The 26300-nt window shown below is 39.8% G+C and overlaps 1 protein-coding gene across 7 annotated transcripts in view; it reads left to right on the plus strand.

Moving 5' to 3' along the window:
- The first annotated feature begins 2012 nt into the window (after positions 1-2012).
- smtnb (smoothelin b) overlaps positions 2013-26300 on the plus strand; it is a 46815-nt gene continuing 22527 nt past the window's right edge. For 2 of the 7 annotated variants that reach the window (XM_027145598.2, XM_027145601.2), the window contains exons 1-6: positions 2014-2482; positions 12029-12186; positions 12606-12684; positions 13762-13840; positions 14020-14099; positions 21672-21759. In XM_027145598.2, coding sequence (XP_027001399.2) covers positions 2432-2482; positions 12029-12186; positions 12606-12684; positions 13762-13840; positions 14020-14099; positions 21672-21759 — 535 coding nt within the window. In that variant the 5' untranslated portion in view covers positions 2014-2431. Of the gene's footprint in view, positions 2483-12028; positions 12187-12605; positions 12685-13761; positions 13841-14019; positions 14100-19703; positions 19786-21671; positions 21760-26300 lie in introns of those variants that run through there. The other 5 variants (XM_027145604.2, XM_027145602.2, XM_047818907.1 and 2 more) reach the window with 4 other exon arrangements.

The raw sequence follows: 26300 nt of genomic DNA on the forward strand, positions 1-26300 counted from the left end.
TGAAAATAAGGCAAGCCTCCTTCAAAATTCTCTGTAACAATGTTCTAATAATGTGCACTAAAGTACATAAAAAAAAAAGTATTTTGTGTGTAATGATGCTGTGTGTTCTGAAGTGTCTCATGTTGTATGTTGAGTGTGTCTAAGCAAAGACAAAGCTGGGTGGTGTTTTGTCTTGCAGTGTTGTGTGTAATGAGTGTGATTGAGCCCACTCCAAACTTCTTAAAACCATGTCTCCTTGGAGCTCTGTGTTTTGTGCACAGCTGCATTGTCATGCTGAAACAGGTTTGAGTCTCTTAGTTCCAGTGAAGGGAAATTTTGAATTCTACAGCATACAAAGACATATTGTACAACTGTCTGCTTCCAACTTTGTATTAACAGTTTGGGAAGACCTACATATGGGTGTGGGGGTATAGTGTATATTCTGATGCTGGTGACTTCCTGGTGATTTATTATAATGACTAGTGATCCAGTTTCACTGGAAGCCATACATACCAGTCATGTAATCGCTTTTATTCTCTGAACTTGTGTAAGCATGCAGCATATATGCAACCGTATCAAGTATTCCTATTCAAATATCAGTGACAATGCTTTATTCATCTGTTTCAAAAGGGAATTTCAGGTTATTCACTATTTCTAATCTTTCTGTATAAAAAAAAACTTTAAAACATAATTTTATCTTAGTAGCAAAACATATTATCCTGTTTAAACATATATAATAGTCACAGTTATATTAAAGCACCATCATTGGAGTGATAGTATCAGGACTGGACACATACTAACTCTACCAACAAAACATGGTTAAACCTACCATCATAGAGTAAGCCATAGAGACCTCAGCATTAAACAGATGATTTGGACACATACATTAACAGTCCGTTTTATTATAAACATCTGTACATCCAGATACTATGTTCTAAAATCACAATGTATAAAATCATACAGATTACCGACTAAGAGTAATCTGTAGAGTAATAGCAGTTAATGTTCCTTTCAAACATCTAAATGATGGGATGGCGAAGATGGGATTTCAATGAATTTGACTGCAGCATGATTTTTGGTGTCAGATGAGCTGGTTTGTGTTTTTTAAAAATCTCCTGGAATATTTTTAAACACAACCATCTTTAAAAGTTACATATACTTCTGTTTACATAAACCAAATGTTTTCAATCGGTTTGAAGTTTCAAGAAATACTATTTAAAATGTTTTGTATGTATCCAAAACATTGCGATCCCACTCAATTATTTGCTAATTTCGGCATTATATAAATTCCAAACAAAAATGTCATTCACACCACTGCACAATTTTTCCGTTCAATTCGGGTTTATTTCTATAAAACGCACAATGGACAACAATGGTCAAAAAAAAAAAAAAAAACAACAAAAAAAAAAAACACAATGGACGTTGTCTCAAAGCAGCTTAGTTTAACAATTATATATATCCCCTGAAGCAACAATGGTGAGGCAAAACTCCCTGAGATGATATAAAGAGGAAACCTTAAGAGGAATCAGATTCAAAGGGGAACCTGAACCTCATCTGGGTGACACTGGAGAGCGTTATTATAAATGATGTCCTTTCTACACCTGTATGTAGTAAGCAATATATTTCTCAGTTTATTATAGATTTAAAATAAATTCTGCCAAAGCCATCAGATGTTGAGTGTTGAATACCAGATTATTTCAGATCTGCGCCACTTTATCACATCAATCCGATTACTAATGGATTCTTTGGTTGCTTGTACTGATAGGTACTGAGTGACTGGTGTGGAAAACATCCACTGTGCATGGTCTTGTTGATGAGACCTCGTGAATGCATTGCTCAACTCGACAGATATTACGTTTTAGCTGTTCCGTTACTTTACAAACACCTCCTTTCATAACTATTATTACGATAGGCGGCGCCACGTGCGCACACTGTTTTGCCACCCGCTAAAAAATTCAAAGAGTAAACGACTCCTGCTCCTCGGCTTTCTATTGGCTGAGAGAGCTGGGGGTGGGGCTTGTATTTAATTATTCACATGGAAGGAAGACAAACTCAGTTGGTTCACATGGACCGCAGTATGAAAGCACTGACCTGCGATATAACTTTTAAATTTTGTTGTCGCTTTATTTTCCGCCAGTTATAGATATGTAATACACCTCTTTTTGGACACTTTATTCAGCAGGTGGGATTGTTGTGGTATCACCAGCATTCACAGGAGATTCACCAGGGGATTCACCAGGATTCAACAGGATCATTATACTGCGGGTTTATTGGTGGCAAACGTGGCTAGTTTAGTTTATACAGTAAACCGGCATCTGTGTGAAGAATATGTTGGATTTTTTGCCTTTATTCTCCTCTTGTACAAACTTCTAGAGCTAAAACTCTTGTGAAACTCGGACACGCAGCAGAAACTTTACTATTTCTTGCTCAGGACGTTGTGTTGGTTCTCATCATGACGGAGCACAGATACTCCAGTTTGGATGAAACATCACTTCAGACCCTGGTGAGTTCATTTTAAAGCCAATGTGCTGAGATTTATTAATATATCTGACTAAAGAACACAACAAACACAGGGTGAGAAACAAGAGCCTGTTTGTGTCACTGTTTCTGTTATAGAACTAGTTTATATTATTGTGTACTAAATATAATTTAATTTAATCATTTAATAGTATTTTCTCAGATATTGCCATTGAGTCCCGATACTCATTATTGTGTGTGTGATTTTATATTGAATTAGTATTTATATTGAATTAGTGTTTATACAGGAAAACTACAAAATACAAAAAACGAATCGTTCTAATTTTGTAGAATAAACAGTAAAGCAACAAATTCAAAAAGCTGGACTTTGGCCAAGCTACACCTGACGCACGCAGACAGACAGACAGACACACACACACACAGAGGCAGACAGACAGACACACATACACACAGGCAGACACACACACACACACACACACACACACACACACACACACACACACGAATCGTTCTAATTTTGTAGAATAAACAGTAAAGCAGCAAATTCAAAAAGCTGGACTTTGGCCAAGCTACACCTGACGCACGCAGACAGACACACACACACACAGAGGCAGACAGACAGACACACATACACACAGGCAGACACACACACACACACACACACACACACACACACACACGAATCGTTCTAATTTTGTAGAATAAACAGTAAAGCAGCAAATTCAAAAAGCTGGACTTTGGCCAAGCTACACCTGACGCACGCAGACAGACAGACAGACACACATACACACAGACAGACACATACACACAGGCAGACACACACATACACACAGGCAGACACACACACATACACACAGGCAGACACACACACATACACACAGGCAGACACACACACATACACACAGGCACACACACACACATACACACACCGTCTGACACACCGCTTCAACTGGAAAGAAAAATAGTGCTCACTTCCTTTAAAAAAATCTTTTAGTGAGCACATAGTTATTATACATACAGTGGATTTGGATTTGTAATCATTTTGAAATCAAATTTGAATAAAAATTCTTGGTGACATTAGCAAGCATAAAATAGTGAATGTTTTTTATTACTATTATTTTTTTAATGCATTTTCTTGTGGTTTTGATTTGTAGCCAAAAATACTCCAAGCCATTGCGTTTCCCACAACAAGATGTATAATGTGTCATTTTCAGTTTGGCTCATTTTGTGTCTTCTAAAATGTAAATTTTTTCCTGGACATGGGAACATTTTAGGGTGTGTGCTGGACAGGAAGCAGGCAATTGGATCACAGATATGGTTTTGTTAACTACATTAGCACGCTCAGGCATAAGTCTGTAGATGAGAGCTGATATGTCTATCTTCATTTCTGACAAAAGGACAACCGGTGCAGTTCCCATCATGTGAGGGCATCTGTGTGATAAAAAAGGCTTTTACGTCAAGACTTCTCATGATATCGTAACAATGGTGTCGTACACAATGAAGACTCTTGATAGACATCATAACAGATTCAAATGTATTTTAATTATCTTTTTTCTGTAAAATATTGGCACAGAAAGACTGCACTGATTGAGCAGTTTGGGAAAGCAGATACTTCAGTGGAAAGTGGCAGACAGGTTGCGAGTAGCTTGGGCATGTCCCTGTGAGTTCATGATTTACAGACCTGTGTGTAGGACTTCCTTTTTAGCTACACTTTATATCCTCTATCTCTACACGAAACACACTCTCATACCTGACCAGAAGTGTGTCATTGCTTTAGCATGTCACACATTACAGAGTGATGTCACAATAACATTTACGGCATTTAGCAGATGCCGTAAATGTTATTACACAATAACACGTTTGTATAGCCGATTCATCTGATATACCCCGTATGAGTCTCAAATCTAACCACCTCAGACGAATCAACATTGTGTTAATGTTCTGCTTTTGTGTGTGCCAGTAAATAATTATTTAGTATAACAGTGTTTGTCAGCTAGAATACTTGAACTTTATCATAAGTGGCAGGTTGTGATCAGGTCACTACAAAGTGTTAGTATTAATAAAATAAATATGAGACAGAACAATAAACAGTTGTTTCAGGATTTGGTGGAGGGTTTTTTTTGTGGTTTTTTTTTTTTTTGTTAAAGTGTGATTTTATTATTATTAAATTTTTGCAGAAAACTACTCAGATTGGTGAAATCGCAAACACAGGATTCTTTTTAACTCCTAGTCGTGAAGACACTTGTAATCAGAATCAGAGTTATTGGCCAATTTGTTTTTACACTAAAGGAATTTTTGGTGTCCCTCAAAAGTACAGACATAAAGTGTATATAGTGCATAGTAGTGCAAATGACAGTAGTGTACGTCACGCATGACGACTGTTTGTACAACACACAATATACAGTACAGAATGTGTGAGTAGTGCACAGCAGTACTATAGTCAAGTCATCTCATTTAAAAATGTTACCCTTTGTGCCTTTCTAGCTCCATTAGTAATATTTCAGAAAGTTTCTTGAGTACTGTGAAACGTGAGGACGATAGAAAACAGAACGCTGGACGTGTCATCGAGTGTCCAATCCATGGCGGTCTCATCATCTCCTCCATTTGTCGTTTGTTTTGACAACATGAACAAAAAACTAACATTCCTGCACACACCCGTGTATCTCATAGAAAGTCATTACATTGACTTCAACTGTCAAGTGTGTCTTTAACTGGCAGGAGTTCAAGGGAAGAATCCTGTGCTGGAAATTTTACAGATTTGATTAGGAAAAAAAAGCACAACATTTTGAGAATTTTGAATTTCAGTTCAGATCGGCAAATAAAAGTAGGCAGTGGTTGTTGATTGGAAGTTCGGGGTTCAAGCCCCAGCACTGCAAATGTTGGGCCCTTTAGTAAGGCCCCTAACCCTCCAGATGTGCTGTATTAGAGATGCCCTATTCTTCTAGAAACAATAAAAATCCTGGATGTACTGATGAGGGGATTGTGGAGCTCACAGGACAATAACATGTTGGTGTTTCCAGAAAGCCCTGTTCTGGATCCCATTTAAAAACCCTAGGTTTCAGGTTCATTACAAACCATACAATTTTCAGTGATTTAAAGTTTTTCCCATCGTGTGGGGTTCAGGCCAGCAAGCAGAAATCTCCCTGAGATGACAAACCTGAGCGGGACTAGACAGAATCCTGCTCAGTCGAGACAGGCGTGTTGAAAGGAGAGCACAGGGATAAGTGTGTAAAGTCAGACATACAGGTCTAAACCTCCAGCCACTGTGGATCGAACAATCAGGTGACTTTGTGACATCACAGTATCTTGTGATGAGTTATTGCTCAGAAATTTACCAGGATGTGTGATATCACCTTTCACACTCTGGGTCTGAGACATGTTCAAGCTGGAGTTCAGGTGACTCACACAGGATGTGCACTGATGAGTCAGTGTGGCTTTACAGTACAGTTTGTCTCTACAGTAGGTTTCACACATGTTCTACTGAGTCGTCTGCTCCTTCATCTGTCTCGCACCGTTCTCATCCGTCAGCGTTGACTGTGCAATGACACATCTGTACGATGACCTGTCACTTTATTAGAAACACCTGCTCATTCCTGCAGTTGTGCAATTCCATCGAGCAGTTTCCTGTCATGTGATTCAGGAAACTACAGTCTCGTGTGAAGTAAAAAATGCAGAAAAAAAAGGTTCATCCATCCATCCATCCATCCATCCATCCATCCATCCATCCATCCATCCATCCATCCATCCATCCATCCATCCATCCATCCATCCATCCATCCATCCATCCATCCATCCATCCATCCATCCATCCATCCTACTTAAAGCTGCAGGGACACAAGCTCCCAAAGTTTAGTAGTGTATACACACTCTCTCACACACACACACACACACACACACACATATACATCTAGTTTACATGAAAAGTACTCTTATTTATTCAGGTGATGGAGATTGATGTAGAAAAAGACCAATATAGCAGCTAGCATATCTCTTGTGGCTAAAATCAAGGCAGATTTGATGTTTGTGTATAAAATTCAGCAGTGTTTATCTGCATCATGTCACACGAGATGTCACACAAGGAGAAGCAACGTGCACTCATTGTCACGCATCATGTGTGCTCTGAAGTCTGTCTTCACTCCCATTGGTTGTCGCTGCAGCGAGTCTTTCCGTATTTGCATCAAGCGCGATTTTTCTCAAATTTGTCACAGCACTAGACACAAAGATTTCTTGTCCCTGGAAGAAGCAGCTTTCATTGAGAATGAACGATTTTTTCTTTTTAATAAAGCTGTTCTTGGCCACAATCAGTTAGAAAACTGAACCGCTTCTCCGTCTCACTTGTAAGTACTTCATTTTTTTTCATGCTCTTATTCAGAGCCATATGAATGATTTGTTACTGAAAGAAATAACATGTCGGTTAAAGACTGGTTGAACCGATCCAGCCATCCGTTTTCTGTAGCTCTTACATAGGATCACGACTGAAGTCTCTCCCACAGGGTGCGGGACTACACTGGACAGGGTAGCAGTCCATTACAGGGCATAAATCTCTCTCACTCACACTCTCTCTCACACACACGCACAAACACACACACACACACACACACACACACACACACACACACACACACACACACACACACACACACACACAAAACAAAGGTACAAAGACACATGCTTACATGATAAAGCCTGCATCCTGATCAGTTCTTTTTGTACACTTCAGCCAATTCCTCACTAATCCCAGTTACTTGAGATTTTAGTCTGTATAGATTAGAGATTAGGATTCTGAGTGTTATTTGCTGCTCTACTGTTTAGTACACAGCAGATTGTCACTACTGAGTGACTTTTCCCTGATCATTTTTCATTTACCATTCCGCAGACGTTTTGTGCCTTTTCACTTGCTTTTGTTGACTTTTTCCTAACTGGTCTATTTTTTTTTTATTTTATAATAAAAGTAAGCAATACAGTAAGCAGCTCCATGGAAAATGTCCTACACATAAATTGATGGAAACGGCCAACATGACATTACGGTGTGTTTGCTTTTACCGTCCGGCTCATTCGGTCACACTACATGCCATGCAGAGACACAGCAACCGATCTTAAATCATTACTTAGATGAGAATTCTGAAATGTTCCTCATGCCATAGACTGAAAAAAAAACTTGACCCTTTTTTGTTGGGAAATTTATAGTCATATATATATCAGATTATGGCTGGTGCAGCATCTATGAGGAATTTAAATAAATGTGACTTTTAAATGGTTTTATTGGGAATAAGGAGATTAAGCTTGATTACTTTAAATCTGTGTTGCCAGGGTGTGACGATCCTGCCCTTTGCCCCTGTAGTGTCTTGGGCTCACCTGAAACCTACAAAAGTAAAGTCAGTGGCCAAGTATTTCACATTTTTTCAGAAAGCCATCAGGCTGAGCACCTGGACTTTGCTTCAAGCTCAGTGATCAGAACGCTGATTACTGCTGAGTTTCATACCGAGGCTTCCAGATGAAGACTTTCAGCTGCAAATTGTTTGTTTTGGTCCCAGTTTTGGATGCAGGTTCTCATGGTTCTGCTCTGGGACATTTAGGGAAAAACGTTGGGTCATGGACTGCAGACCAGAACTGCTTTTGAGGTCACGTTTCTGAACCATGTGGAATAAGAGAGCACGAGATGTTTGGTGGAAATTTTGCTGTAAGAGACCGAGAAGTAAACGAGGCTTAATGTGCTGCGCCAGGAACAACTACAAGGAAGAGCGTTGTGCTGTGGGGATTTTTACAAATCCGGTCCAACTTGATCTTCTGGCAAGTGTTTTCTGTCACCTGCTGTGATTTGATGAACTTGATTTTATCTCGTTATTACAGATGAGCCTACAGTTGTCACGAACTACGAGCTGCCGCCTGAGCGTCACCATAGAGACGCGTCTCCGGAGTACTAGCGCACTTCTGGACTACACCTCCCATCCACCACCAGTCCCGCTCATTATCACCGCCACCTGTTTCTCATCTCCGCTCCCTTTAAAACAACACATGAACTTGACATCTGTGCGAGGTCTTGACTAGTCTCCGTACTGTCATTCTGAGCGTTTTCCTGTGTTCTGATTTCCTGGTATTATCCCGTTTCCTGTTTCTGGCTCTTCTGTCTGTTTTCTGCCTGCCCCGACCTTTTGCCTGTTCTCGACCCTGATTTTTGCCTATACTCTGATATTTGTACCTCTGCTCGTCCTGATTATTGCCTGTCTGATCACTCTTCTGATTGTCATTTAAGCTGCAAATGGATCCACAGCCGTATGCCTCCTCGTTACAACAGTGGGTTTGTGCTGTGAGAGATTTATAAGATCAGAATAGTTGGAGAAAAGTTTTACACCAAGTTCCATCGAACAGTTCGGCTGTTTCCAAGTCCTCGAGTCCCCTGAGGTCATGAATGTCAGTCTCTTGTGACCGGCAGCGTCCACTCTGCACTCTCCAACAGTTTTCCATCTGTCAACATGTATTTTTAGTTGTTTACTCGTTCATTTTTCCGGCTCTCTTCTCCATACTACTTCGAAATGCATCAATGCTAATTGAAGTCAGAGCTTCAGAAGGCACGTTAAACAGAGCTGTGGAATTTGCACATCTATATTTACCAGATCCACCGTGTGTAGTCTAGTAAAGTGCTTTTCTCTGATTGGCTCTTCAGTCATTCAGCTTGAACTGTTTTTTTTTTTTTTTACTTTAATTTTTTTTTTTGTTTTGCCAATGTTCTTCAGCAATTAGAATTTTTTCCATACCCCGACAGGCCTGTAGAAGTGTTTGTGTAGACGTGATTGCACGAGGCTGATTGTTGTTTTAAGACTGCTAATCATTTTGTGCTACTTTTCACAGACAGATGAGTGGAAGGACATGCTGTCTTCAGGTCGTCTATATGTGGATCTAAGAATTTCAGAAAAGATTTAAATAAGAAGCCGTTCGGTGCGAGTCTTCAAACATTATTCATTGCCTTATGACCTTCTGACAATAAAGCAACTATTTCCCAAATAGGTTTAACTTCCAAGGACAAGCTAGTATTTATCAGGGCGGCAGCATGAAGAATTATAACATATGTGGAGAAAAAGTAATGGAGGGAAACCACTGGATTTCTCTCCATCGCTCTCTCTCTCTCTCTCTCTCTCTCTCTCTCTCACTTTCTCTCTCCTCTGTTTGTCTGTCTCTCTGTTTCTCTCTACTGTCTTTCTCTCTCTTCTTTCTCTCTCCTCTTTCTCTCTTCTCTCCCTCTCTCTCTCTCTCTCTCTCTCACACACTCAGCAGGCTGGATGATGTGCCCTATGCCCTTATAAGGACAAAATAAAGCTGGCTGATCAGTAGACTTGCTGAGTCACTCATTCACTCACATACTTGTTCACAGTCATTCCAGGATGATCATTTGAACAGTAGTAAAAAAAAATGACAAGCTTCAAACCTGTTCTTTAATAGATTTGTAATTAGTAAGACGGATCTGTGTGTGTGTGTGATGCTGATTTTGTTAAGTTTAACTAGGACCCACCCCCCCAACCCCCACGACGCATGTTGAGTTAGGGATAAACACTGTCAGTCAGAGTGACTCGGGTTAAATCCCTGACATGGCTGCTGTCAGGTATTTGTAAGAGAGCACTCAGCCTGTTCAACATCCACCACCTCCTGACCCCATAATAACCACAATGTATTTAGTTACTCGTAATCCTAAGGTTGTGGGTTCGAGTCTCGGGCCGGCCATGACTGAGGTGCCCTTGAGCAAGGCACCGAACCACCCAACTGCTCCCCGGGCTCCGCAGCATAAATGGCTGCCCACTGCTCCGGGTGTGTGTTCATGGTGTGTGTGTGTTCACTGCTGTGTGTGCACTTTGGATGGGTCAAATGCAGAGAATGAATTCTGGGTATGGGTCACCGTACTTAGCCATATGTCACGTCACTTTTAAAGCCTTCAAGAAGAAACCAATTAACTCAGGTGTTGTTAAAAAGTGCAACTGAACCACAAGGACCACAATTTAACACGCCAGCCCTGGTGCATTATGGGATAGCGTAATGTGTGTGCCAGCTCCATGCTGCAGGATAACAATGTGAAGGAAAGTATTCAGTTCCCAGTAATTAGTGAGTTATAAAGTGTGAAAAAACTCAATATGACTAGGAATCATTAAAAAAAGACATAATCATACCTTATGTACCTTTTTTATCCAATGTCTGGCAAATAAAAAAAATAAAAATCACACCATTATTGATGTTTTATAATGCAGGAAGTAAAGCGCATAGCAACATTTTTCTAAGGTATAATTATCATGTTATTCTGCTAATGCTGACTCATTTTAATGAAACAGCACATTTATATATAACTCCAAATTTTTCACGTCCCTGTGTCTATTTCCCTTCTATCATTTGCTTGTTTTTTATGTGCTGTTTTGTGTGTGTGTGTACATAAGCTTTCAGCTGTACTGTATCACAGGGAAACAAGCTGCTGCTTGAACTGCCTTATCATTTCTTAGGAAAGCAGGAAGGGTTTGTGTGTGTGTGTGTGTGGGTTTGTGTGTATTTGTGTGTGTGTAAATCAGCTATACTGTATCACAGGGAAACAAGCTGCTGCTTGATCTGCCTTATTATTTCATAGGAAAGAAGGAAGGGTTTGTGTGTTTGTGTGTATTTATGTGTGTGTCACACTGCATCCAACAGTGACTTGGTACTCAGTTACACATATCACATGAATTAAATCCCTCTGCTGGTTGCTCTAATTTTTTTGGGACATTGTTTGTTTTCCACTGATTTAACTCTCCTTCAGACAGTGTAACCGTGTGTGTGTGTGGGTGCGCATGCACGTGTGTGTAGGGGTGGGTGATCTGATCAAAATATCAGATGAGGATTGTTTAAGACGATACACAACATGTAACGTAATATAAGGACAGAACTACTTAGAGACTCGTTTTGCGCTTCAGTCTTAATCAGTAAAACTTTTGAATACTTTGGTAGGAAGTCTATTAGTCCTAAATCGATAATTAAGTCTATAATTCGAAATTACACTGACCTAGAAGCTGGTCAGGAGCTCTTGATTACACAATTCCACTCAACTATATATGTAGAAATGACATTATGACTTATTCTCCAGTGTCACCCAGATGAGCATGAGGATGAGGCTCCTCTCAATTTTCTTCCTCATATCAAGTTTTTCTTCACCACTATCACATCAGGCTTGGTTAAAGATAAATTTTCATTGAATTTAAATTTTTTTTTTAGACAGGGTCCAAATAAACCCGGATAAGCTTCTGTCCTAAACTTTCCCCAAGTAAGAAAATAAGTACAATCTATTTATTACAAGACTTAGGTTATGTGGTGCGTCTGTCGTATCAGTCACAATAGAATATAATTTATAGCCGACATTAAGGAGCAGATTAATACAGTATAAATTTGTGAAGTGCCTCGTGGCTGACACTACTGTGTTCTCAAGCTCTGTATGATTTTATGAACTGAGCTGCACTGTCTGTGTGTAAGGAGTGTTGAGGTTATTCTGCTTGCAGGGGGAAAGGACTGTTACTGGGACTCATGTGAACTCATGTAATCTGTGTTCTCTCATGTCTGTTTTCAGCTGGAGGCCACTTTGGACATCAGCGAGCGCAGAGTCATCCGCTCTGCCATCCGAGAGCTGCGGCACCGTGAGATTGAAGACCTGGAAACTGCGCTGACCAACAAGAGATTCCGACATGCTCCAGAGCACAGACATGACGATAAAGAAAATCAGCATCGGTAAATATATAAGCAAAATGAAAACTACAAGTGTTGTGGTGGAAGGTCTGTCATCTCAGTATTATGTAAATGTTGTGCTTGTAATGAAAAGTTTGAATCATTTGTTTTCCTCCTGAACAAATTGAGTGACCGTTGTCCCTGATATCATGCACCGCTGACAACGTGTTAAAGCCAAGCCCACAGTGCGTCCTCTTTCTCCCCCGTTCATACAAATATGGAGAGAATTTCACTCCTTCCTCCGCACTGACATTTTCCATTCTTAATAGTTTTCTTAAACTGGAGTTTCTTCCTGCCAAGAAAAACTTTCTGGTATGCGAGCGTCCAGCTGCTGAGTGAAGCACAGAGCCGTCAGTCACACACACTACTGGCAGTGTTGTGGTGTTAAAGTGTGTGTATGTGTGTGTGTTGTATATTCACAGGCCTGACTTGGCAGCATCCTTGGATGTGCTTTCTCGGAAGCTTCAGGATATTCAGGACATTGATGTGCTCTCTGTGATGGTACGTACCACAGATCCAACATTATTAGAAAAGGATCTGATCCTTTCATATGTACAGAGATCTGGAATGTTCCTGAAGAAAAGATGAAAAAATCTGATTTTTTCCAAATTCTCATGATAACTTTTTTGACACATGAGTATATGAAAGCTTCAATAAGTTTCACCCACATGGCCTAGATGTACCCTTCTTTCTCACACATTTCTCCTCTCCTCTCTTCTCCTCTCCTCTCCTCTCCTCTCCTCTCCTCTCCTCTACAGTTTTCCAGCTTTAGACTTGTATAGGAGAAATTGTTCAGGAATTCTGTATCTCGCCACACTATAGGATTTTTCCTATATAGGGAAAGTTTTTTTTCTCTCTTTGTGCTTTAAATGTCAGCACTAAAATACCTACTTGTGTGATTGTGGTTTTCTATTTTTTCTTTTTTTCGATCTTAAGGGTGGTCTGATATATTTAGTCTCCTCTGGTTAGACATGTCTGTGACTTTACGAGTATGTGCATGGGGAAAACCTTTTTTTCTGAGCACCGCGACATACCGTATTTAGTCGTCTTTGCACAGATATCTAGAGAATAGCAAAACAATAGTTTCCTGCCAGATCTTTGGGAAAAGTCTCACACAGCTTTGTGCTGGTGTGTCAGTGCTGGTGTACTTCTCATCACACTCAATTTACTGAGGGAGGAAAACATTTGTGTGTTATTGTAGCTTTTATTGGTAGCGCCTAGTGCTCTAAAGCTACGGTTGATTGTACCGTGACATGGAAAAGGGTGTCATTCAGCTCGAAATTCCCAGTTCTCAGAAAACACATCTAACATCACAACAGACCATAAACTGTAAAAATATTGACCTTAAAACATAAAACCCACTAAAATCAAGTGTAGTCTTGGTCAGAGTTTATGATCGCAGATCTATTACGCATATATTATTACAGAGGAAACTCTATAAAAGCTATTCACACACAAACACACACAGAGTGAGAAGGTTTTTTTAAAGGTTTTACAGAATATTTCTGATGGTTTGGTACAGTAGAAAGGCCCCCCCCCCCCCTTAAACGCTGTCAATGCCTTTGTTTCTGTGTGCAGTTGCGTAGTAGCAAAGAGTATGAAGAGAGGAAACTCATCCGAGCCACCATCCGCAGACTGAGAGAGAAAGAGATTGAAGGTACAGACTTCACACACGCTCTCACATGCTCACTCACATGCTCACACTCGCATGCTCACTCTCACACACTCTCTCACTCGCACATACTCTCTCTCACACAGACACACACATGCTCTATGACTGAATGAAACACAATCTTGTTAGCATGGATATACATCCTCTATGTGTCTGTTTTAAAGCAGGTGCACAGGAGAAGGTTCATTTAAGTGGCCAGCAGATGGAGAAACAACAAAAGCCTCCAAGAAGCTTGGAGTTGGAGGTGAGTGAATAGTCGGAGGGGATGAATGGTGGCCTTATCTTGTGTGTGTGTGTGTGAACCTCTGTGTGTGTGTCCGCGTGTTGCCCTGTAACAGACTGGCATCCCAGTCATGGTGTGTTCCTGCCTTCTGTAGCATTTACTCAAATTCAAAGTCAAACAGTACGCATCAGAAGTTCACACACAAAAGGCTCAATTTTTTTCTAATCATCAAAATGGTTGTTTCTCAGAGTTGCTTCATTAATTAAACTCAGATATTTTTAGGTATATCTTGTTGCCTGTGTTTTTATCTTTCTTGTGAAGCGTGTCAAGCTCCGTCTCTGGAATGCTGCCTCTCATTCTGTGGTTTTGTGCACCATGGCTCTTTATATCAGTTCAGTGCCACAAACTTCTTTTGCTTTCACTGTGCATTTGTTCCTATGCTTTTCAGATAAAATGGTGTTTTGTAAGGTTTTTAAATTTTATTTATTTATTTATTTATTTATTTATTTATTTATTTATTTATTTATTTATTTATTTATTTATTTAAACCTGTCACAATAGATTTAGATTTAAAACTCAAACTCTTCAGGCCTTTTGTATTTTAGTCATCAGCACTTAACCATCAACAATAACAAGGTTTCTATGCTCTCACACATTATAACAGCGTCTGAGTTCCAAGCACCGGGTTAATCATGTTTTTTAGTTTATACAAACAGCTATTCTAGAGTTAATACCCTCCTTATGCAGGATAATGATGGTTTTTATAAAGAGAAGTATTTAGGTTTAAGCTTAAGGCTGTCTTTCATTTTGTATCTTTTCTTCCTCCATTGTGGTTTAACTCCAGGAGTTTTTTTCAGTGATCACACGTGATTACACAAAATTATCCCATAACACAATGACTCTGCTCCTTCTGAGCTACAATTTCTTTGTGATTCAATAAAGCTTTTCCATTTATTCAGTCTTATCCAGGGGCGAGGGTGAGAATTAAAGAAGTTTCTGTTGGGAAACATGCCTGGTACACAGGAAACCTGTATATATTTAAAAAAAAAAATATACACACATAAATAGCCGTGTTGATTTAGTGCTTGTGTAAGTGTTTAGGGAAGATGTGGATCTTCAGTCTTCAACTAAGAGATAAGGAGTTTATTCTATCGATTGGAGACCTTGATGAATGTTCTTGATTGCAGATGTTGTTGATTTGGTGATTGTGGCTCATGTTATATACTTGGTTATAATCATTATTGAGTTTTAATGCTTTCTTTGAATCTAGAGGTAGCCTCATTTAAAGCTGCATGTGCTTTTATTTTTAATTCAAGATTTGGATTAATTTACAGCATGTGTAATGTTATTCATTGCTAAATTCAGATTGAAGGTGCTGGCTAAGCATTTGGTATGATTCTAATTTTTTTTTTTATTACTAGAACAAACCTGCTTGGTCATGAGAAACTAGCAGCTTTCAGGTTGTCTGTCTAGCCTGTGATTTAAAATAGACCCATTTAATGTGTGACATACACTAGATATGTTTTACATATGAATGACTGCACAAACCTTTCCTAATAAGGCTCTAAAAGGCAGACATGCCTTCAAAAATGTCTTAATTGTCTTTGTGCCCCATGTCCATATCAGTTTCTAAATGAGGATAAGATTGTAAAAATCAGTTTACTTGGAATTTTAGCATTAGACTTTTTTTTTTTTCCTTTGCAAAGGCTTAAAAACAGCTGCATATTCACCTCATGCTGCCTGAGGATGTGGAAAAAATATTAGCAGTCTAAACTGTTTAAGACTAATCTTTAATTTATTTGTGAGTCAGAATTCAGAGTCAGGAATTGGCTTTCTTCATGTCAACTTACCCATTACTTCCTCATTGTTAACCTTGTTGGATTCTGACAGTTGTGGAATTGTGGGAATGCACAAGAGAGATGGAGGACACATATAGAGTTGGTGTCAACAGGATGTTTGTCATACATCACTAATTACCTGTTTGGTATGAGCGCTCTGTAAGCGCATACAACCAGGGTCAGGGTTAAAACAAATCTCACCATGCTGCTGCTCTGCTAGTCACAAAAGAAGTGTAGCTGTGCAATAAATCTGAAATAATAGTCGTAATACATTTCTTAAGCTAAATATAACTTCAACTTCAGTTAAACACAATAAAGCACAAACAGATTATTAGTGCTAATGTTCAAGATGTAGAATTTTGCACTCTACAAACTATACTCGACTGATTCTGAGGGCGCTATACTCGACTGAAGGTGCTATACTCTACTTATTCTGAAGGCCCTATACATTACTTATTCTTTACATTACCAGTCAGCCCTTGGCCGGTGTGACACAGCTTTGACACCGCGGCTCTATACTCTATTATTATTATGAATGGTGCTATACTCTACTTATTCTGAAGGCGCTATACTCTACTGAAGACCCTATACTCTACTGAAGGCGCTATACTCTACTTATTCTGAAGGCCATATACTCTACTGAAAGCCCTATACTCTACTGAAGATGCTATACTTTACTTATTCTCAAGGCCCTATACTCTACTGAAGGCCCTATACTCTACTGAAGGCTCTACTGAAGGCCCTATACTCTACTGAAGGCCCTATACTCTACTGAAGGCCCTATACTCTACTGTAGGCCCTATACTCTACTGAAAGCCCTATACTCTATTGAAGGCACTATACTTTACTTATTCTCAAGGTCCTATACTCTACTGAAGGTGCTATACTCTACTGAAGGTGCTATACTCTACTTATTCTGAAGACCCTATACTCTACTGAAGGTGCTATACTCTACTTCTGAAGGCACTTTACTCTACTTATTCTGAAGGCCCTATACTCTACTTATTCTGAAGGCCCTATACTCTACTGAAGGTGCTATACTCTACTTATTCTGAAGGCCCTATACTCTACTGAAGGTGCTATACTCTACTTATTCTGAAGGCCCTATACTCTACTGAAGGTGCTATACTCTACTTATTCTGAAGGCCCTATACTCTACTGAAGGTGCTATACTCTACTTCTGAAGGCCCTATACTCTACTTATTCTGAAGGCCCTATACTCTACTTATTCTGAAGGCCCTATAGTCTACTGATTTTGAAGGCGTTACACTCTACTGAAGGCGATAAGAAGGAGTATAGAAGTTTCAGTTGGTAACTCCTGTGTAGTTAAATTGATTTTATTTAAATGGAAATACTAAACTCAACAAACATTTCTCTAAAATAATTTTTTTTCTGCATAAGATTATTAAACTAGAACTTTAAATGAACAGCTTGAACATTCTTAAAAGGATTTTTCACTGTAGCATGAAATCTTCACTAGAAGCAGTTCAAATAAAATTTCATCTAATTATATGGAAAAGCAAATAGGATGAATTTAAAGAAAAGGATCACCTGTTGCATCTCCTTTAATGACTGAATTCTACCTGTTCAAACATCTGATTCATAATTCTGTCATCACTGACAGTCTACCATAAGTACAGATTTGCAGTATTATGACAGTGATATGACTCCCCACGATGTTATTAACACATCTTACTCACACATCTGGCTCACTTTCTTAAATACATACACAGGCCCAGTCCTCAGCGGTCACGGAAATGTGAAGAATGTGAAAAATCTCTGTTCTATGTATTCCGTTCTGACTGTTTAACTGAGTGCTTCAGCATAGAAAGCTTCTGTTTCTCACTTGCTGAGTTGCTTTGTGTTACAATATATAGTATTTACCACCACCCAGTGGTTACTCTGCAGATGTTGGTGACCTGGAGAAAAAATGTTCGTGTGTGTGTGTGTGTGTGTGTGTGTGTGTAAATATTGTGTGAAATGAAACCATATTTAATCTGATTTATATTTTAAAAAGCTATAGTATCTCTAGTTACACAGCACAGACCATGCTGCAGTGACTGTTTTTTGGTTTGTGGTGTATCTGGTTCCCTCTTAGAAAATTTATTCAGTATACTAAGAAAGACACACAAAAAAGTTGAAATAGTCCTTTGCATCTTAAATAAAATGACACACTAGTTACAAACTTTTTGTTTCTGAAAAAAGAAGGGACAGGAATTGTTCTTGTCTATGCTGATACTTTTGCTGAGAAAAAAAATCATGCTTCAGAGAGAGAGAGAGAGAGAGAGAGAATGATTGGTGTGGTTTATTGTAAATGTTTGTTGCCTTTTTGGACTCCTTTATCATTTGTAATGTTGGCTCCCATTTTTAAACAGTTCGGCTCAAGCCCGTGTTGAGGTTTTGTTTTTTTTTTCATTGGTTGTTGCATTAAATCTTACCCAGATACAATAGTGCCTTTTCTGATTGGCTATTGTGTAGCCTCTTTTTTTGATTGGCTAATAAGCGTCAGGCTCGACTAAGAACTCCAGGGGAGACACACTTGATTCCTGCCCGGTTCCATAGAGACAGCGGTGCGGACAGATACATTTTGGACGCTGCGGCATATTAAATATATGATAAAGAGTCAAAAAGTTTTTCTGCGTGAGTAATACGATGTGTGGTAATATGTGATAAAAGACCCAAATGCGTGACTGTCTCTCTCAATTTTTGACACTTGACAGTCCTACGACACTGATCGGCAGGTCATCATAATTGTAACGTCATTATGTTCATTTTAGAGGCATCCTGTAATTGCAGTATCCAATCCACCTACGTTTGAATTCCACAACTAGCACACCTGGTTCACCTAATCAGCGTCTGAGCTGAATCAGATGTGCTGCGGCTGGAATTTAACAAATACGTGGAGAGGCTGGGGCCAAGAGGAGACGTGTCAATGACCAAAAGATTCATGTAATAAATTGTTATAAAGCACTATAGACTTTTATGAATAATTATAACGATCCACTCCAGCCGAGTGGAACTGGATGGTTTCATTTCCATTTCTCAGACTCATTTGGACATCCTCAGCACTCGTCAGTGTGAATGCGTAACCCAAGCCACATTTCTCCGCTTGCAGTAATAATACAGAACAAACCACAAATAAATAATAGCTTATGGCTTTCATTTTTCGGACCAGATATTCCACAAGTGCTGACTTTGGAGAAAGGGTTTATCTGAAATAATACACATTTGAAGGCAGATGGAAAATATTTGGCTGCTATTTCTGCTATTCCATCGCCTTTGCTGGCTGTCGTCTCGTTACTCCCCCAGCCTTCTTTAGTCTTATAATGACATCTTTTCAATCTTTTCCAGTTAGAAATTCCCAACCTACTTGGCATGTGGCGTGGGACTGCAGTACATGCAAAATGCCCCATTACAGGGAGAAATAAGGGAAAAGCTGAAGAGTGAGCAGGAATAAATATAACGGCGTACTTTATCAAGCAGATTTATGGCTGATCTAATTATAGGTGTGGGTTTCAAGCCGTTTAAATCCTACAACAGTGGTTTAGTGGCTTCAGGTTTGGATGAGGCTTCATCAAGAGGTTGAAATTCTTGCAGGCATAGGTCACTGTACTTCATTTGAAATTAGTGCACGACCACTGAAGGATCATTAGGACTGCCATGTACCTGTGAGAGGACGACACAGGGAAGTCGACGAAGCCAAACGAAACAAAGAGGAGGGAAGCAGGGGAGTGTCGAAGGACAAAGGGGAGGAGTGTTGGTGTGGGAGGAGCTGAGCACAGAGGTAGAGTAACTCTCTCTGTGACTCATTCTGTGTATTGCACATGTTGGGATTTGGAGGAGACGACAGTAGCCCCCTGGACAGGAAGGTAATATCACTCTTACTACTCTTCTGTTTTGTTTTATTTTTATTTTTTTTCAGAAAAAAACACACACTGTTTTCGTGTGTGTGTATGTGTGTGTACCTGTGTGTGTTTAATGTTTACATATAGGAAAGCAGTATTAATGAGCTTTTAATGAGTGACATGACTTTTTAGTGCACAGAGTGTCAAGTACTTCATTTTTATCAGTATTTGATTTATGAAGTCTTACACTCACTCTGGGACACCACACACACACACACACACACACACACACACACACACACACACACACACACACAGACACACACACACACACACACAGCTTTTTACAGCTCGGAGCCGGGCAGGAAACGAGAAAGGGGTCTGGAGCAGCAGCCCGCTTGGTGCGAAATATCATACATGTGATTTGAGAGAGAGAGAGAGAGAGAGAGAGACTATAGCATTCAGTGTACTACATTTGGTGTTTGTGGTCACAATTTGAAAACCACACTGGGTTTTAACTTTAGGACAGCATGTGTGGAAACCTGACACACGCACAAAGGCTGGGCACAATCACTAAAACGCACACACACAGAAGACATTAGAGAAAAGGTTTCTCTGCAAGCTCAGTAATTATACTGTAGTATTTGGTTATGCTGATGTGTTACTGATGCATTTTCCTTTGCTCCTAATGCTCTCCACATTTTTTTTGCAGTGTGTCTGGGTTTAAAAGGAAAATGTCTGTTTTGTATGGTTTAATTTAACTTTTACAACATAAAGCTGCTAGTCTGAATAAAGACCAACACAACCACCAAGAAGTGCTGTAAATAGTTGGAGTTCTGAGTGCGGGCAGACACACACACACACACACACACACACACCTGCATGTTGGACTGATAAAAGTAATTAGTCATGACAGATGAGCGATTGCTGCTTGTCGTCCCACGGCAGCTCTTAATACACTTCACAGGTGTTCAAGGTCACTGTCAGTTTTGTAAAGTAGCCTAATGTTGTGAAAACTCTGCTACACACAGCCGTGTCATTCACCTGTTAGAGCTTGCTGCTCAGAGGCTTGTGTGCTGGGATGAATGAATCATGGCCAGCATTTAGAAAGGGGAAAGCTTTTAACATGCTGTAGAGGCTTCTTCTCTTAATACCAAGGAATAAAACACGACAGCGCTCGCCTTTTGTAATCCAAGACGGGATTGTGTGTAATCTGCGATGTGTCATGAGTCATTACTGTGGTGTTACTGTTACCAAGGTTGGTTCATTTCCCATAACAGCATGACAAACAAGCACATAGACCTAATCCCATGACAGAGTGACCAGAGATCGTTTATTTTCAGCGAGAGCCACCAAAGCATACGTATCGTCACTATGGCAACCAAGAGTTAGAACGCTATAGTAGTACAGAAACTTAGTGATAAAATCACCTTAATGTTCTACTGTGTGTGCATGATGGAGAGAGAAAGATACACTTTGTCCTCAGTATCTTATCTGGTTTTAATGGTATACTGTCACAAATTCCCTATAATCAACTTTAAAGCATATTGCAGCTCAGATTTTAACATGCTGGCAGTTTATTAACACATTAATCATCACCTGCTTTAGCACATAATTCAGTCTCATAATCAACACCACTGTGGAACAAAGACACACACACAAAGTCAGCACTTATTGGAATATACAGCGTATTGGAATATCCGAGTCTTGGATTTCATGGCTTTACTGTGTACATTTTTCTGATAAGATTTTGAATAAGTTATCTATCTATCTATCTATCTATCTATCTATCTATCTATCTATCTATCTATCTATCTATCTATCTATCTATCTATCTATCTATCTATCTATCTATCTATCTATCTATCTATCTATCTATCTATCTATTATTTTATTTATTTTGCTTTCAGGACACACCAAAGGAAACCGTGGACAAGTCTGAACGGATTGAAAAACTCCACTCCAGCCAAACACAGAGCAAAGAGGCCCATAAAACAGGTCAGTTAACCATCAACAACACCATCAATGCTTTTCTTTTCTTTTTTTTCGTATTTTTTTTCTCCGCCCTTCTCCACACGGTGCCCTTGAATATTTGACAGATTACACAACTAACCTGAGTGGAATGGCGTTAAGCAGCTCTCTCACCTCCTTGTCACATGAACGTCCTCTTGGTGTAGTGTGTGTGTATATGAAAGGGCCAGTGCACATTAATACTGCGGCTTGTGTCCTGCTCAGACAGCTACAGCTTCCTGCCTCAAGCACCTGTTTATATAAGGGGCAAATTTATCCCGATATTTTTAACTCTTCTCATATTTCTCCACAGATGACAATTTAGAAATGTTTCACAAGTCGAAAACCCTGTAGATTATATCCTTCATGATTGCTCTGGTATTCATGTGGCCGGAGCCGCAGTTTGTTTAGAGGGTGTAGTCCTGGCTCTGTGGGAACGGCCACCTCTGTACGCCTGAGGCATTCAACCAGCACTATTCATTAAATGACCATAAATAATTGCTTACTTTATGCTCTATTACATTTCTTCTGGTTCACTTAAGATCCAAGCAAGTTCACTACCTGCTCAGTTTCTCTTCCCTCTTCTCTCACTACGTTCATGTGCCAGCAGCATGTTTAGGTTCTTCATGGCCTTCATGGACATGTGAGCTTCTGCTTGTCTATGCTTAGATCCCCTAACCAGTAATTTAGCTGTCTTTGGCTTTTTTTGTTTCTTCTCTGTTCCAAACTTGGCCCGAGACCATTTAGGAAGTCTCTGTTTGTTATCCAATGAGACACAAAGAAACAGGAAGTTTGGGGCGAGGACAGGGAGATGCTGAGCTGAACACATGAACACACGTTTCACTCTGAACCTCATGAGCTGTTCTGAGAGCTGAGCTCAGAACTGTGCAGCCTGCTTTTCCTACTCATACACATTAACGCTCATGAGGGGCATGAGAACGAAGAGAAACGACAATCAACAACAATCTTAACGTTCAATCACAGACATCGAATTAGCCACGGATTTGTTCAGAAGTTAACGTGCCTTGTCCGGAGCACTCCCACTTGGAGGAAATCCTTTCCACGGTATCGCAGAATCTGGAAGGATGTTTACATTTCAGTGTGATCTTTTGCCTTAAACAAACAGCTAAGGAACAGAACAGGAGTGAGAAAACAAGCCAAAAAAACAAAATAGCATACTTCCTCGACTTCCTCGATTTTACATGGTCTGAATCTCTCATCAGCTGTAAGTAAAGCCTACAGTCTTGTAGGATCGATGAGCCAACACTGTGGCAGGAACACACAGCCTCACATCTGAAGTCCTGCATTACTTTTTTCTTCCTTCCCTCTACCACTATTTCCAGCCGTTTAAAGGTTTATGTAGCTCTGTGCCTTGGTCCCGGAGGAATATCATCAGCTATATATGGTCAAAATGACAATTTCATGTCATGTAGCTTTTATTAAGTAACATTTTCCCAATTCTTTAAGGAAAACAAAATCAAGAAAAATCTGAGATATTTAGGATAACTTTTTAATTTTTGTGATTTGGGCCGCTCTTCCATTCACGTGCGTCGAACCTGAATATGAACCTGCGTTAAAAGAAGAGTCCTGTGGTTGTGATTTTGCTAATTCAAATAGATTTGCAGCTACAAATCTGAAGTCTCACAAAAGCATGCATTATTTTTAAATGGACTAAATGGACATTTATACAGGACTCACAAAGAAATGCAGAAATATTTTTTCACGTTTTTGTCCATGTGTTTGGCTGCGCTCTCGGTCCCTTTCTCCCGAAACCTCAGAGCAGCAGGAGTTCCTCCTATTTAAAAACCGTCCTTACAGCCACACAATGAACCCAGTGTAGGTGTGTTCGTAAACAAGAAAATGTTGATTCTTAATCAGGCTAAATTGATTTATGCAGGATAACCAAGATGATTTCAATAGTCCCCTCACAAAAGTAGTAGTCGTCACATCCTTTCTTTCATATCACGCCACCACACCTTCCCTGATCAATGTGTACAATCCACACCTTGCAAGTCTGCTCACAGATTTAAAACTTGTCCAACATATATATGTATATTGTACGGACACACACTAAGGACACACACCGTCTCTGACCGTGTCAACAGCCCATGTGTATTTTTTTCCAATCTCTGTCATGTTTGTGCTTGAGAACTCTAGCTTCAGAGAACCAGACATCATTACTGGGAATTCTGGGACATACTCTGGGCAAATTGTGCAGCATCTTCCAGCGTGTGGTTTGATGGCCGAGGGATGATCCATGACAGAAAGATCTGGTGGAATGTGTGTCTTGTATACCCGACTCTCTTGCACAATCCTAACTTTAGTAGTGTGACCTGAGCACAACCTGACCAAGTCTCGCTCATTTCACACCGACTTCCGCTCCACTTCGGTTGCTCTACAACACAGCATTGTTTCAAACAGTGGCTTTGTTTATGCAGATGGAAAACAATGTGCTTGGGGTTTGGCAGCCACTCAGTGTGACAGAGGACACATGTTTTCTACATGGCGTTTTTCATAGTTTTGTCATAACTTGCTCAGTCTTTGTAGTTTACTGCAGGCTGATTGGAAATGCTATAGCTTTAGTTAAAGCAGTACTGTCTCTTTCCAAAGGGACGTGAACTTTAAATCTCCTCCAGTCCTCTTCTTTTCACCTCATTTAGCACAAGCCATATCTATATTCCACATCGTTTAGTGCGACCTTTCTAACAGCCCTGCAAACTCCTGCTGGTCCTCAGTAATCTGTTTGTTGTACACACATACTTCCTGAGAGTCTGATCTTGACTTTCAGTACACTTTCATCAGGTGCATCTTCTGCTTAGTTGGAATGAAACACTTTAATCACACTGGCTCTTTCCAGATAAGACTTCACACCCCAGAGTTAGCCCAAGGGTTAGTGTGGAGCGAGCAGTAATGCAGGAAGTGAGGAAGATTGAATTAGACTTACAGGTCGTCTGAGCCAGGAGTGTAATTAGAGACCGTGTAAATTCCTACTGCTAATTAAATTAGAACTTTTTATCCATCCACCCATATTCAGCTTTTCAAACTGATCAGAATTACGGTTTTCCTGTTACAGAAGCTCAAAGTGGTTAAAACAAATAAGTACAATTTTATAAGCCGATGAGTTTTCCAGCTAATTTCAGCAATCTAAAGCAGAATCAGTTAGGCTGTCTGGATTTGATCTCCATCCATCTCTTTAGCAATATACCAGTAAGAACACTCCCCTGTCTGTCTGTCAACCTATCTATCTAGCTCCATATTTATTGGCACCATACGTATCTATTCAACTCTGTAAGTATTGGCTAAACACTGCCAGGTGTCTGGTCAAATCACAGAGTGTGATTGTGGCATAAATTTGACCAAACATTTTCTGCCTTTTGATATCTCTTACAGTATATTTGACCGAAATAAGAGGTCACACCCACAAAAATCACATTGTGTAAGGAGTCGGTTTAATGAACTCTGATGTTTAATAAACACAAGATATCTAACATCTTGCTAGAGCAGCAGTTAAACATTTTCACTGCCAAAATGGACAAGATTTAATGAACAGAATGAGTTCATGATTATTTTCTCCCTTATGTTGTGTTCACACGTACAGCGTGAAGTGTTTGTACACACATACAGTGTTTACTATGTTTTTAAAGAATGAAAAAAAAATCCAGCTTGTTGGTGGAAGCATCTCAGATTTTACTGCTTCTGGTTGCATAAAAAATAGAAACCTATTTAAGGAAAGTCTGTAGTTTTCAGAACTATTTATATATATAGTCATTTCCCAGGCTGTTGCACATATAATTAAATATTCACCAGCACTGCTATTGTTGAATGGCAGCAGCTACAGCAAACATGAAATGTACTTTTGAAGTTATAAAAAGCAATAGACCATATTTTCCATGAGAGAGTGTGTATGGATGTTGTCTTCCTATAGACAGCAATTAGATCTGTAAAGCATTTCAAGTCTGAAGTTCAGACAAACAACATAAATCAGCATCTGAAGTGCTCAGTGCTGCAAAGCATGTTTCAGAGCGTCTGCACAAACACCTGGAAGCTGAGCATGAGCAGACGTGGTAATAAAGTGAACAGCGTGCTCCTACTGCTCTCCGAGAGCCAGCGGTGGAGACCAAGCTGATGTGACCTCAGCAGATGTGAAAAGCATCAAGGTTGAGTCCTGTGCTCAGAACGACACCGAACTGCTCAGATGCTTTATTATCTTACAGGAGGTAAGTGGCTTTACTTCACCTGACCTTGTACTCTCCAGGCGTCTGAACACAAGTGTTTAAATTTGTATTTTGCGTATGATCATCTCTTAAATGTGATCTAAATGGCAAAAGTTTTCAGAAACTTTGCATCAAAATATCTTGTCTGTGCGCAAGCCACAAATGACCTGATGAGTCCACCCTTCACATCCTGTGCTTGGATCCTCATTTCCTATCTTCCAGCCGTGCGCCCGGTTGCATATACAGTGAGAGGAAATGGCTTTATCTCCACCTTCAAACACCCCCTCCCTTTTCTTAAAAAAATACTTAGACGTT

Source organism: Tachysurus fulvidraco, chromosome 9 (assembly GCF_022655615.1).
Source record: "Tachysurus fulvidraco isolate hzauxx_2018 chromosome 9, HZAU_PFXX_2.0, whole genome shotgun sequence".
NCBI classification, from domain to species: domain Eukaryota; kingdom Metazoa; phylum Chordata; class Actinopteri; order Siluriformes; family Bagridae; genus Tachysurus; species Tachysurus fulvidraco.